General features: G+C 37.2%; 1 protein-coding gene across 1 annotated transcript; it reads right to left on the minus strand.

The window, feature by feature from the left end:
• Positions 1-736: 736 nt before the first annotated feature.
• Positions 737-15,271, minus strand: LOC121864145 (transmembrane protein 11, mitochondrial-like). Its single transcript, XM_042363100.1, has 4 exons — positions 15,168-15,271; positions 10,170-10,387; positions 6,852-6,964; positions 737-3,358 (listed from the first exon to the last, which is right to left on the minus strand). Exons 1-4 carry the CDS (start codon positions 15,185-15,187, stop codon positions 3,188-3,190), a joined length of 522 nt encoding a protein of 173 aa, XP_042219034.1. The 5' UTR covers positions 15,188-15,271; the 3' UTR covers positions 737-3,187.
• Between the last annotated feature and the right edge of the window lie 576 nt (positions 15,272-15,847).

Genomic DNA, 15,847 nt, shown 5'->3' on the forward strand with positions numbered 1-15,847 from the left:
AGAAAGGGTACATGAGCAAAGAGTGAGCAAGTGAGAGACTAGGTAATATTGTAAACAGCCTGTGCACACTGACTTTAGCACAGTTGCATATCAGACATCTAGTAAACTTATCCCATGGTGCACCATACAGTACTCCCACAATGCTTAACATGATGCACAATTTTAAATCCTGTGAAATTAGCTATGACTTTTGATGTTAAAAAATAAAGCATGCAACAGTAAAGCTATTCAAATTGAATAGCCCAGTGTAAGTGGAACTGTTTCCATGTTGACTCATACTGCACTGTGTATTTTGAGATTATCTCGGAGACTATACACCAAAAAAATAGCAATGTACAGTAACATGGTTTATTGAACAGAAAACTACATTTTAGAAAATGTAGATATGAAATTTAAAAAATAGCGATTGTGTTAAAATTATGACTCCTCTTTACTATCTGAAATGGATGTGAACAGCACTGAAGGATGAGAGGAAAGCAGCTTCCTGTTGGCCAAAATTGTGGAGCTTTTGAAAATCCACAGAATATAATTAAGGTCCTCAGCATAATCGACAAATATGTTGCACTGACTGGCTGTCATGAGTAGTAACTAGAGATGAAGTATTGTTTAATAAAAAGAAGATATCCTTGTTGGAAGGAAAACTTCAGTGAACTGCAATACCCAAAGACAAAACTACAGTATTCAAATGCATTTTACTATGATTACTCTATTCATTATTGGGATAATAAGATGAATCTTTTATGAGGCATTTGGTTTAATTCACTGTTACAAAATAAAGACAAGTAATTGTAATTGTATGTACAGATTACACTAGCATACTTAAATATCTGTACAATCCCATACATAGTATATCTCCTTCGACCTCCTTTTCCAGAGAGGGGCATCAATACTCATCATGTATTGCAAAACACCAAAAAATTGGTCCATTAGAGTACAAAAGTCCCACCGATTCATTTGAAGGCCAAAGTTTGATCCTCAACAGCAGTTAAAATTGTGCTGGGCAGAGAATTCATACATGCAAAGCTGAAAGTTGCTACCCTAGGCCGTATTGCAGACAGCTTCCTCTTACTCAGGGAATTGTTAGCCTGGGCCGTGTCGTAAACAGCTTCCTCTTACTGCTGAAAATTCCTAACCTGAGCACTACAACAAACAATTTCCTCTTACCTGCACCAGGTAGCTTCTTATTTATGAAGTTGCTAATCTGAGGCTGCTCACAGGCAGATTCCCTTAGTGAATTGTTACTGTTAGTCCTTTGGCAGGTATTTTTTTCTCATACTAACTGCTGTTACCCAAGACTATTCAGCAGGCAGCTCCCTCTTATATACTGTGGGTAGATGTCATCCTCGGTCCTTTAGGATTAGCTTCCTCTTATAAAGGAGCTATTAACCTAATCCCCATGGAAGGCAGCTTTCTTTCATGAAAGGATTGTTACCCTAAAGCCAGGGGCAGATACCTTTCTTTTAACCCCTTGTATACAGGGTCCTCTCTGGGCGAAATAAAATTGTCTGGCATTAGCCAAATAAAATATCAAGTGACATCCCTGTAGTGAAAGGGACAGCGAAGATAGTCTTCTAACCCCTTGTACACGGACTCTTGTCTGGCCTGAATAAAACTGTCCAGCATTAACCATAAAATAGCAAAAGTGGAGTCGCCGTAGTGAAGGAGCTGATCAAAAGTTGGGAAGATGTCACTTTGGGCCTTGAGCAGGCCAACTAAACTGGCTAAATAAGTTGTTACTTTAAGCCCCATGCTTGCCAACTCATTCATATACCGTATATTTGTTTTTCCACTTGAGACTCTGTGCAGGCATACTCACACTTATTCAGAGGATTTCATCCTTGACAAAAAATACAAAGTATATTAACATTAGCAAAATAAAAAAGTATAGCATTAAAATCTTTGATTTAAGATTTTAATTTGTAATTGGGAAAATTTGAGCATCCATATTTTAAATACTACAGTATGAGATAACTGCAACTGAAAATCTTATATACAGTACTATAAATGTACAGTATATAATGATCACTGTAAATTTTAGGTGATGCCTTTTGTTAAAAAATATAAGTGTTTTTTAAATGCTGAATCATTAATACATACTCTTTCAGACTGCATTTTATAGACTGTACAGTACAGTACAGTACAGTACAGTACATTATGTATGTATAGTGTGTGTGTGTGTATATATATATATATATATATATATATATATATATATATATATATATATATATATATATCTATAGTTTAAAAAATGGAATACACATCACATATGAAGAATTTTTGAGCCAGGATGAGACATGCTTGGGATTAATTGAATATAATACAAAAAAAATTTTTTAGTGTCCAGCATTTGGCGCAACACCACAAAATATTGTACTCTTGTTAAACTTGATCCAATCACAATCTCTGTAAAATCAAAATTATTTCCAACTTTGAACTTATTTACGAATCCAGTCCACTGGATTTTTTAAGTTTCTCTCAACAATACGAAGATACCTGATATGTAATGGAAGATAGTTCAGAATGTATGAATAATTAATTTTCTGTTTGGCTAAGATCTTTCAAAATGTTGGGATCCTGTGATAGACTATCTCTTTCCTAGTGCAAAACACTGATAAAACCTACAACTGTAATTATTTGAACACTACCACATGACCAAGTGCAGTAGTATGCCCTGAGCTTAGCTCTAATTGTTTTACCTAGTTAGTAACAGAGATAACCTTGAAATTATGCCAAGTCTAAAATCTTGATGAAATCGCTTCTCCCAGTTGCTCTGTTAAACTGGGTAACCAAAGCAGAGAATCCTTCTTCACTTAACCGCAAAAAAAAGGTACCCCAAATAAAGAATGACCTTCCACTGAAATGAATGTTACATTTTTTCACAATACAAAATTTTTTTTTAACAGATTCTAATACTGTAAATACAGTTCTATCTGCATTCATTTAGACTCCTGATTCCTATTACCAACCTGCTGTAAATGTTCAAGTAACTCACAGGGGTAATTACTAGGTAGAAAATTTTTGATGACCTTTGTACAATGCATACATTCCTACTCAGTGTACATTTCATACATTACAGGGATGAATTTACATGTACAACTGATATATTGTCTAAATAATCATATTAATATAATTCATACACAGTCTTCATGATACTACATATACAATCAATGTTCTCTTTATTAACCTACTTGTACATCTGATAAAGTCTCCACATGCAGTATGAAAATGAAATTAAAGATATGCAGTTGTGTAAAATCTTTCTCTTAGAGTCGTCCCTTCGCACTAAAACAACTGGTGATGCAGAGGACAGTGACTGAAGGGGCAAACGAGACAAACGACCAGAGTCATATTCAACCTGTTAGAATATATATATGTATTAGTCTCGAATAATATATCAGTATACTTAATCTAAAAACTCGTTTGTTATAATAAATATGTAAAGGAGAACATTTATCTTTCCCTCTTATCCTATGTGACATTTTTCACATACCGTATGAAGAGACTTGCAACACTTGGCAAAACCTCAGTGATCACTGTAGTAAGGTGGTCACTGAAATAATATTAATCACGAGAATAATATGGTCAAGCACAGCAGTTAAAACTTTGTTCAGTATAAATATGGCTGTTTGCTCAAGTTAGGAATTAACCCTTAAACAATGATAGCCTTTGACATAGATGGGGAGAGATGAGGGTTTTAAAAAAATGGGTAAAATACAGAGGTATAATCAGATTTCCTTTATGCCTAACGGGAGTCAGGAACATGGGAGGAAAGATACTGCAGGAGGGGGGAGACAGAGGTGTTGGTGTGCACTCCAGCTTTGGACTTTGTTTTATCATTGATTCATAATTATTTTCTTGTGTGATCAGCAGCCTCTTATGGTGTACAATTCACCAAAAATTATATACTGTTTGTTATGTCTTTAATAATAAACAGAAATACAGCGTGCCCTTAAAATTCACAGGGGTTGGGGGGTCTAAAAACCGCCTGAATAGCCAAATCGCGAATATCATTTTGTGGAAGGGGTTACATTTTTACTTGAATGCAAATAAATGCATACAGGTATTCCCCGATTTACGACGGGGTTAGGGACCGACATCCAGGTCGTAAGTCGGAAATGCTTAAATAACACATAGAAAATAAAAGACTTGGGTCTCTTTTTCTTCTCAGCACCACAAAACACTCACTTTTAAGTTTGCCAGTCATTTTAAAGTGAATTACAGATGAAAATTTTGTCTGTGTACTGACATTGGGACTCAAAAATACATAATTTGACCACATTTTGGTACAACTGAGGCGGTCGTAAGTGCGGGTGGACGTAAGAAGAGTCGGTTGTAAGTCGGGGACTACCTGCATTCCCTTTATGTGTATGTCCTTAGGACAATTATCTCTCTTACAAAAGCTCATCAGGCCAGTAAACACATTTGTTAAAGCTCAGTGACACTCCGCATCTCCTACACACAGGTGTACACGCCTGTGAGCGGTGGGAGACCAGTGAGATCTCGGAGGAAACACGAACTCACAGTGCCTGGATTGCTTTGCCAGCTACCTAAACAACACAATACACACTGTCCTGTGGCAGCGACATTAAGTTAAGACATAAGTTAAGTACCCCTAGAATTAAGTGATCACACTAAAGGGCAGCATACGTGTGTGTGTGTGTGTGATAATAATAATTAACGGTTTATTAAGATAACATGGCAGCCCAAAAGCTGAAAATATACAATGAACAGGGATGATAAGTTACATATAGTGGAATTGGGGAGTGGGTCACTTGATTGACAAAAGCTTTTAAAACAAAAACATAAGAAACATAGAGTCAGCATATAGATTAACTATAGATCTGGTACTGTGGGAGCTGGTCTTGTAAACATTCTTTTGTGTGTGTGTGTGCACTCATGCATGCACACAAATTACTAATAATGTGAAAATCCTCTCACAAATAATTAGAAACAAAACAAAATGTATCAAAATGTAGAAAAAATGTGAGTCTACCCTCAAGTCAACTCGGTGGTTTTTTATTAAAGTTGAGTTGGTTGATTTGCCATAAAGCAATTTTTTCCTCGTAAAAATTACTGTCTGTAGAACGAATGGCATCTGAGCACCAGCTGGGTTGATACGTAGATCAAACTTACAGAATTTCTTTGAAAGCCATCTAGCCAACCCAACATGAAGGATGTCGGTAATTGCAGTGTAATAATGCATACAGTGGTCCCTCGGTTAAAGAGCACAATCCGTTCTAGAAGGTTGCTCGTTAACCGAAACCATTGTTTCAATGGGTTTTTGGGTAATAGGTTCCAGCTCACCGAAAATTGCCTAAATTCAACAAAAAAGGTAGAAAAGTTCACTTACTTTGAGGTGTGTATGTAGAAGGCTCCTGGATGATGATGATGATGAGAATTAGAATGGGGGAGGAGGAGAAGGGAGAAGAGAAGGCATTGGGGTGGAAGGGAAGTCACCCCAATGTGCCATTTCACCCATAAAATTTTATTTCTCTTGGTGTAATTCAAGATTATTTACTTTAAATCAACACTGCACTGCATTATATATTGTCAATATGCAAAATAAATTTCAAAATGACCAATAATTTGCTTGTAAACACAGAAAAAAGGCGTTTAGTTGAAGAGTCTCAAGCAAGATGTTACCTCCACTGAAAAGACACAAAGACTGATGCCTGTATGCTGTGTTGGCAGGCTGGATGGCGTGCCACAAACTAGTGACCCTACCTTCAATTATGTTCAATAATTGTTAAAATGACTAAAAAATTTAATATTAAACTTTTAAAATTATTGAATAGTATAAACTTCTTGATATTTACTAAAAGGGTAAGGAATTTAAGCCCTAGAACTGATTACTGTATTGGCGGACTAATACTACAGCTGGTGGACCGCCAAATGCAAGCTAAAACATGTGGAGGTCGGCTCATAAGAAACTCGTTAATCGAGGGATTGCTCGTTAACCGAAGTTAAGAATCTTATGGGAGGTAACTCATTAACCGAAATCTCATTAACCGAGGAGCTCGTTAACCGAGGGACCACTGTACTTTTTTCACAATACAGTATGTATGTATGTATGTATGATGGTGTGTGTATGTAACTGAGTAAAAACCATATCACCTCACAGCTTGGCCCAGTAGCCTGGTGGTTACAATGATGAGCTAACCTAGCTACAATGCCATGATTAATCACTATTAAGCACATTCTATCAGTAAACACTATTAATAACAGAAAACCCAGTGAAATATGGCTTAAAAAATGCATGCCGCAGTCAGAGAACTGAAACTTTATACACATATTACATGGGTCCCAAGGTTGTGCACCTTAGTACTGTACTTCTATGAACCATGGACCCTGGGTGGTCTGGGTAAGAACCAAAAATCTTCCCTGACTGAGATATCGCCACATGAGATGGGTAGTTACCACAGTATTCTGCCACACAAATTTATATGCATTATGTGAACTATGTGTGTTCAATGATTACCTATGGAAGGGTTACTTCTGGCTTATGGAAAATTTGGCTCATGGATAGCCTCCAGGAACGGAATATATCTGTACCCTGCGGAGTGCCTGTGCACACGTAAGTGGTATTGTTTTATGCTCTAGGAAACAATTTCCAGAATTACGGTTACTGTAAATTAAAAAAAATGCAGGTCCCACTTCCTTAAGTTTATCTAGTTCAATGGAGGTTTACTGTACTGTATGTGAATGACTGAAGGTGTAAGCATGGATTAGTATTGTATATAGCATCTTGACAAATTATAATACATGGATGAGACAGTACAGTATTAATCATCTACTTAAATGCTGTTAGACACTATGCTGAAGGAAGATCAAAAAACTTACAAACTTACCTGGTACTTGCAACATGGGTCAAACTGCCAAGATGCTGTATAAACGCCTGTGCAGAATAGAGAGAGAGTGCCAAGAGGAACGCAAACATAGGCCGTGTCTTGCCAGATTAGACCTGCAGAGGTGAAATTATTAACTTTATTAATTAAGGTCATTTCTATTAGTCTAGTGTGATAAAAAAGCAGTAGATTAATTTATGAAGACATACATTGAAATATTGTCACCAGAATAAGAGTTACTGACTAAAGTGTGAGCATTAACAGGGTAACAAGAACTGTTCAACAGTTGCAAAAACCAAATGAGTCACGACACGTCCAGCAACAGCTGCTAATAAGGATGTACAATACAAGCAGATGATGAATCTTCCCTTCCTTCTTCCGACTTCCTTATGAGAATACAGCTGTACCTCTATGAAGGAAGTCAGTGTTATTGAGTCATCTCCCAAATCTCTCCTGAACTCACCCCCTATGAATAAAAATCTTGTTTGAGATAATATAAACAAAGCTCAGCTGCATTTATTTCAATCTCTTTAACAAAAAAATAGCTTCTCGGTGTAAGGGGAAAAAATGCATGTTAGGGTTGAGAGCAAATTCTAAGGATGAAATAATGTTCAATTTCCAGAAAATTCTGGGAAACTTTTCCCAATACAGAACTGTACCATGAAAAATTCTGGGGATGTGGGATGTTTCCAGGTTTGAGAGAGTTTTCTCGTTAACCAATTATTCTGGCTAACAGGGAAATCACTATTGTATAAATAAACTTTAATAAAGGCACTAAAATTAAAATATCTTTATTACCAATATACTGTACATGCTGTGCTGTGATGATTAACATTACTGTAGATATTATTCAAATGTTTTAATACAGTAATTAGATATTTAAGTGTGAGGAACAAAATAAACTAATAAATAAAGTATCAATAAATATGTGGAACAAATGAAAATAATACCAATAAATAAAATATTACATGAAAAATACTGCTTATGGACGATGAAGGGGGGCACATTCCGTATGCAAGATTGTGTGTGCATGTGAGTAAAAATCTAAATATATACAGTAGACCCTTGCCATTTGCGAGGGATTGGTTCCAAGAAATGGCGCGAATTAGCAAAACCGCAAATAGCAACTTATACTACCTTAGTGCACTACTGTATACCTATACCAAACAACTGACCAGCCGCAGCAGCACTCAACCCCCTTTTAACTTATCTAATAATAAAACTTTCTTTGTCAGGGTCATCACTGACTTCTGCTTTTTACATTTCACTCCACTAGCATTACTAGCACTGACACTGGGCAGTCTTTTAGGGGCCATTTCACACAGAAACACTGAAGTTTTGACAGTGCAATACAATATGCTGCGTGGGGTGACTCGTTGTGCTGTGGGAAAAGGCTTGCAAGCTAGCCACCATAGCCACCATCTGCTTACCACGAATAGTCAAAATTGCGAATCGCAAACTTGCAAATGGCAAAGGTTTACTGTATATAAGAAAAATACGTACACCTACCCGGGGATGTGGCTACAGTGTCAAATGATGAGTCTAACTTGGCAACAATGCCATCAGCGATGTAAACAGATGCAAACAAAAGGAAAATTATCTGTAAATCTTCATTTGTATCAGGTTTTGTACATTTAAAGCAGCATATATAGTGAATGGAGTTCTGCTTTTCCTGAAGCATAACTTAAAGAAATAATCTAGGGGTACCGGTATAGAAGGCAAGCCCAGGTTAACGGAATTTACTATGCCAAGTAAGGTTAGCCTACCTTGATCATGTACTGAGTAGCTATCGTTCATCGTAAATGGCCCACAGAAATGCATATACGTTAACCCCTCAAAAATATTATACATACTGTATACAGTTCAACCCCTTATTTTTTGCATAAAAAAATTATCATAAAATCTTGAACTGTACTCAAGTACAGTACTGTACAGTATATTGTATGTGGTACTGCACTAAAAAATACTACTGTCCATTTAAATCTCAAAACAGGTAGTGGTCATGTGTGTGTGTGAAGACAACACTGTACATCTGCCTGTAGATGGTAAGATATAGTGTGCATAAATACAGTACAGATAAAATTGGCTAAGTTATGGATTCGTGTTGTTAAAACACCTTATGACCTTTTCAAACTTGGAAAGTTCAATGGCAGGATACTCTATCAGTGCAGCTAAAGTTTTTGCTGCAAAACAGAACTCTCAGAGTTGAAGGTTCGATTCCCTTAGAACTGGCATATGTTCCATGGGTTAAAGACGCTTCAAGTAACTGAATTGGAGATTTGACCCAATCACTCCAGTAAATTCACTCATTCTAAACCCCTTTGGTCACAAACGAAAGTTTATACAGCAACCCACACAGTTACTGCCAAATTGCAATCCTAACTTGGGAGAAGGAAGGGAATAAAGTCACCCATTTCTTCTATTTAGTAAAAAATGGGATTTGGTACTTTAATCCTTCCTTTACGACTTAAGGTAAATCAATATGTGAACTGTGAGATTCTAAACACTTGCGTTAGCCGTTATTATCTGATGGCAGCTCTCCACGCTGTGTGGCATCTTGAAGCCTCTCTCATTAGGTTCTTGGGTGGCTATGCACCTGCTGCTCCACCCACTCCCAAAAGGCCTCACGAGCCCCAACTGCACAACAGAGTCCAAGCATGCCTACACTGGTCAAACAAGTTTCACAAATGAAACCTGGGCAGTCATATAAATGTGGATTTTTCTCACACATAGCAAAGAAGTGGTAGAAACAAGGTCTTACCAAAATAACGAATTTTCATGAAGTAAGGGGTACTGTGCCTGTAATAGAAACATTCTGTCTTCTGGGTGTAGCCACCAGATGGTGACAAGTGACTTTAGTGACAAGAACTAAACTTTTTAATGGCTGAGAGTTTTGACACCTGACATACAGAGAGTTTTGACTCCTGACATACAGAGAGTTTTGACTCCTGACATACAGAGAGTTTTGACTCCTGACATACAGAGAGTTTTGACTCCTGACATATTGAGAGTTTTAACTCCTGACATATAGCTTCAGTGGCAAACAGAGGCAACCACTGGAACAGTACTTCTGATTTTTCAGTAGACTTGACAAGGAGCCAACTGCAAAAACACTATTGTTGACATGGATAAAATATCCTACCACTAAGTAACTCAAGCTACAAAGCAATGGCATACTCCACCAGGAAGCACTTCAGTGGAGACAACTCAAAATATTGTTCATGATATTTTGAAGAAGTTCAAAAGATAAACACTAGGCACTGGATAAATATGAGAGATTTAACTGAACTAACAAGAGGGAATATCTTGAGATAAACTAACCTGAAGTTATTGCACCAAACCCGGCTAATACTGCTGTTTTGTGAAGGCAATTCCCAACAGCAATCCATCTAGCTGTCTCGTCACCTAATGTTGTTGGCTCTATAACAATTGTTGCTACACCTTTTTCCAGTGCCTTTTCCAGCTCCAACTCAAAAGTTTCATGAGCCGAGTCACTGTCATACACTTCACGGATGATGGCCAGCTGAGAACAAGACTCCCTGAAAGATGAAAATATGAAATTGCATGAGTCACATCAGCTTCCAATGAATGTATCAAGATGGCAATTCAAGGTTCAGATATGAACACCAGTACTTGTACTGTACTTACTGCCACAGAACTCGCATTAATGCTATTATTATACTTGCACTATAGTACATACTTTACATTCTAATCATAACTTATATCCTGGCAAAGATGATGATGCAGCAACCCTAATTTTACCCATAATTCATTTAATGCGGAAAAGATTCCCTATTATGCGCACTAGTTTTATGCTATATTACAGGTTGGACCTCGCTAATCCAGGAAGCTTGGGACCAGACTGGTTCTGGAATAGCAAAAATTACAAACCATTGAAGCCGAAGTTAAAAAAAAGAGGCAAAATAATGCATAAAATGTACTATTACTGGTCCTGTACCAATACAACTTATATCAGCATAAATCTTTCTTTTTTAATTTTACAGACTTCCCTTCCTGGTTTTCTTGCTTATGGCCTGAGCAATTCTCCTTTTTTTTCTTTTTCATGCATGTGGTTCCTGAATCAATTTTATGTATTAAGGATGAGATTCATATACAATACCGTAGTTGGATTTGAATCCCATATTATGAGTTAGGATACATTTCCAACATTTTGGAGTATAATTGGATTCTAAGTTGAACTGTATGTTCGTATACTTATTGTTCTTCCTCAAAGAGAACTAGAGAAGTGAGCCATCTTGTTTTTCAATGGCATTATCACATCGTGTTTGGTATCGTATTGCAAATTATATGTGCTTAAGGAAGATGAAGACCATCTCCAAAAATTTATTAGTTAACATGGTTTGCGATTCACGATTTCAACGATTTACGGTAAGCAGATGGTGGCTATGGTGGCTAGCTTGCAAGCTTTTTCCCGCAGTACGAGTCACCCCACACAGCATCTCGTGTTGTACTCTCAAAACTGTAGTGTTTCTGTGTGAAATGGCCACTAAAATGACTGCCTAGTGTCAGTGCTAGTGATGCAAGTGGAGTGAAATGTAAAAGGCAGAAGTCAGTGATGACCCTGACATAGAAAGTTGAATTATTAGACAAGTTAAAGGAAGGGATGAGTGCTGCTGCGGCTGGTCGGTTGATTGGTACAGGTATACAGTAGTGCACTAAGGTACTATAAGTTGCTATTCGCAGTTTTGCCTATTCGCGCCATTCCTTGGAACCTATCCCTCGCAAATAACAAGGGTTTACTGTATTCAAAATGCAGCAGAGAACTGACGGTAAAGAAGAAATATGTGTTTTAGCGCAACAACCAATTGTACTCTTACATCTACAAAAGACATAAAATTACCCATTGCCACTTCAAGAAAAGTGCTTTCAATGGTAACTGATATAGAAGTAAGTTCGATATTATTTTACTTTTACACTTGCAATCTCCAGTTTAGACAATTCTAAGGCAATTTTCTTTTATGACCTTTACCTCGCATTTGTTTTAATTACGAACATAGTAGAATACATAACATGATATTGGAGCTTCAAAACAGGTCACTGCTCATTTGCATAGGATATTCCCTCAGGGGTCCAGTTAGGAGGTTAGGTTAGGTAATTTTTAGGTCATTTGGGAGGGAAACGTTATAGAAGAAGAGTGTCTTATAATTATCTAAACTATTGATTGTAAGGATAAAATTCCAAAGATTCCATTGGTTATGTGAAGATAAAACTTTACCATAAGTTCTTTCTGCTTAATAAGATGGGGGTCTGGGTGTTAAGTTAGGTAAGGTTACATACCTGTAGGTAAGGTTACATAGGCAAGGTTATGTAGGTTAGGTCAGGTTCTTGTTTAGTATCATGCAAAAACTTTGGTGCAATTCTATAAACTTCTTCCAGTGCTAACCGTCGGTGAATTTATAGTGTTACACCGGTCTTTCTTTCGCTGTTATTAATATGTATTTCGTGTTGCTTAGACAATTCTAAAACACTTTTCTTCTATGATATTTCCACCGGAAATTAAGGATAACCGAGATATTAATTTTTCAAGATCATTACTTTCGCTCAGTCACAAGTGTCGCCATGTCTTGTTTACTTATGGCGCAGTAGGTATGACAACCCCTCACGCATCGCACCAGACCTCCGTCTTCGCTTCTTAAGTATTTTTATTGGGCAAGATTTTGTTGTTTTAGCCAATTAACAATGAGTGGGTGGGTCGGGAGTGGAGATTTGAATTTTGAAATTTTGAGTACCAGATATGGCTGAACAGGTGGAAGAGCTGTGCTGACTTTGTGATAAAAATTATTTTACGTTAATTGCAGAGTTTCACCAGAATAATAGTGAGGCAATTTCTTCTTTTTTTTTTTTAAACACGGTGTATTACCGAGCATAGTTCTTTGTCCAAAGTGTAATAACCAGTGTACACTGCATGAAGAACAACACCTTTGGCGGTGTCACAATAGTTTTCTTCAGCCAAAAAGTAAAAAAACGGAAAAGGTGCAACTTTTCCATTAGTGACTATGAAGTAGTGACTACAAAGGAACATTTTTAGATAATTGTAATTTTAATCCCTGGAAATTTATCCTTTTAATTATTCATTGGCTTAGCAAACACTGGGATCATAACACAATTATAGATTGTTTGCATTTTTCGAGAAACACTTCTGTAAATTGGCGCAGCTACTGTTCAGGAGTAACGAACTTTTGGTTTGAAAATCAAAATCAAATTGGGGGGAGAGGAATTGCTGTGTAAATTAACGAGACTCTTATTTGTAATCGGAAATACGATACTGGTAGAATTCTAGGCCAAATATGGCTTTTTGGTGATGTTGAACAGGAAAGTAAAGAAAAGTTCGTTGCGCTCCTAGTCGGTCAAAAAAGGGACAGGGATACGTTGTTTCCCCTGATTTTTAAATATATTCAGAGAGGTTCAGTGATTTCTAGTGATTTTTGGCATGCACATCATACTCTTAAAGACCAGGGCTACACTCATTTTATGATTAACCATTCTGAAAATTTTGTGGGTCCTGAAAATTGTGCTATTCATACACAGAACACTGAAAGTGAGTGGCTAGATTTGAAAAGTTGTGTTAAACGGCCTGGAATTTGTGCTCAGTATTTACAACAGTATCTACCACGTTATATTTTAATTACAAAAAATACACAAAACTTGTTGCACAGGTTCTTCATTCAAGCAGCCCACCTGTACCCTCCTCAGAGTGGCCGACCACCACGAGCACCACTTCAAATAGATTCAGACATTGACGACCCAGATGAACCCGATTCTTTTTCAGATTAAGGTAAGATGTGGGGGCATGAACAGAGGGGAGTCCAGGGGGGCCTGGTTAGGTTAGGTTAGGTTTTGTTGGTTGGTATTTTATGTAATTCATTCGAGAAAAAAATTCCAACTTTTTCCGTAATGATTGGTGGGGGGAGGAGTTATCTAAAAAAAAATAGTGATTCCGGACGAAAAGGATATCAATTTGTTCGAAACTCATCAAATACCATTCGAAAAACCTATTTTTAATATCAAAATAAAGACCGGTGTGATACTATAAATTGACCTAACTGTCTCCTCCACCAATAGCAAAGTTACTAAAATCCATCAAACACCCTCAGTATTCACCAACTCCATTGCTTATATTTATACAAATCTCGGAAATTTTTCACTACTGACCCACAGCCGATTTTTCATAGGAAATTATTATAAAAACGCTGTAATTTCACTGTGTTTTATAGTGGACACTCGTAGTTTGTGCAAACATGTTAAAAGTGGTTCTCTAAATTTAACCTAACCTTAGTTGATGATAAAAACATGCTGCAGAAATGTTGTTAAAAGATCTCAGCAACCTAACGAAACAAACCTACCTAACCTTACCTAACTTCCTAGCCGTGAGGCTCTGCCCCCCGGAATATTAAACAGAAAGAAGTTAATATGATATGGTGTAATTTTACAGTTTTTTTGGACCTGAGAGCAGCTGCCCACACCAAACAACTCATTAGCATACACAGAGCATCGGAGTTGACCAGCCCCCCCGTGGCAGAGTGTTTTGATATACGTCAATATAATTTGCTGTTTACATCCTCGGATGAGACGTCACCGTCGCACGATCACCGAGAATACACAGTACTGCACGTCTACGCACTTGATTATATACCAAACGAAGCATTTTCACAAAAAATTATCATATTAGAACTCACTTTTGAAAATATATTAAGAAAATAAACATCAAAACATATAATACATCAGCGGGTCAGTCGTCATTATTAACCCAAATCTCTTAGTATTCTGTAACCTAATACCCAGAGCATCATTATCCCCGAGTAGACTCAGAACAGTGGACCCATTTGATGTCATACACAACCCATCTACTCTGACAGACACAAAACTTGATAAATGTAGTATACTGGGTAAGCATATCAGTGGTGCCCTAGAAATGCTGGCAACAACAGTTGCAGGCAGTGATAGCTCACCTGTACACATATAACTATGTAAACTTGTATTTCCCAACACTCAGTCACACAAATATTGATTATTCAACTGCTGCCCATCTTCCCTCCCTATACCCTTGGGTTACTTTATTACTGTGAACAGAGACTCCTAGTTTCCTAATACTCCAGTAATCAGCTAATTTACCAAAGTTACTAGATCTGGATTGACCATTTTGCAATATAGCTATTGCTTGCAAGCAAGCCACACCAATCAATTTTTCTACAGCAATAGTCACAAACAAGCCTAAAATATTGTTATAAGCTTGAAACTGAAAAATAAGAAATCGTGAAGCACCATGAGTTGTAAAATACAACCAAGAATGAGTTGTACCTGTGTTCGTCGTCTGACATCGTTGTTGTGACGATCAGCTGCTGGGCGCCGCAGCGTCTCGCTCCAGTGATCCACAGCAACACTGTTTACACCACACCATCACACCACAGCCTCATGAGTTCAAACAACCTATTACAGCACCCTCTTCTATATATTATTAATGCAGCATTAAATCCACATTATAATAACTCATTTTGCTATTAACCCATCTTAGAATCTGAAGCATGTATTCATTAATCGTTAGATAATATAATACAATACAGTAAATAAAAAAAAATGGTGCCAAGATAAAATTCTTCTATGGAAATGCTAAATACCTCTCAGCTGATGCCCAGAGTAACATTTACTTGGCACTCTTACAATGGCACTATTCCTGCTCGTTCAAACTACAAATTATTCAAAACAAGTTGGCTTGACATTAAAAAACTGGACAAGTAAGGCGAACAGTGAAACAATTGAGATTGAATCACGCAAACAAGATTTTCAACGGGTTGTGTCCAAAAAAATAACTTTGCAAGGATTAGGGATAAAACCTGGTGTACCAGGCAAGTTATTAACCCCCGGGGGATATTCCGGCCTAGGGGGGGTTTTGGGGGGCACTAAGTCTCAGAAGATTTTTTTGAAATTTGACCAATATCATGGCCATTTTGAAGCCATGTGCACTTGATATTAGGAGATAT

The sequence above is a fragment of the Homarus americanus genome, unplaced genomic scaffold, assembly GCF_018991925.1.
Source record: "Homarus americanus isolate GMGI-L3 unplaced genomic scaffold, GMGI_Hamer_2.0 scaffold26351, whole genome shotgun sequence".
NCBI classification, from domain to species: Eukaryota; Metazoa; Arthropoda; class Malacostraca; order Decapoda; family Nephropidae; genus Homarus; species Homarus americanus.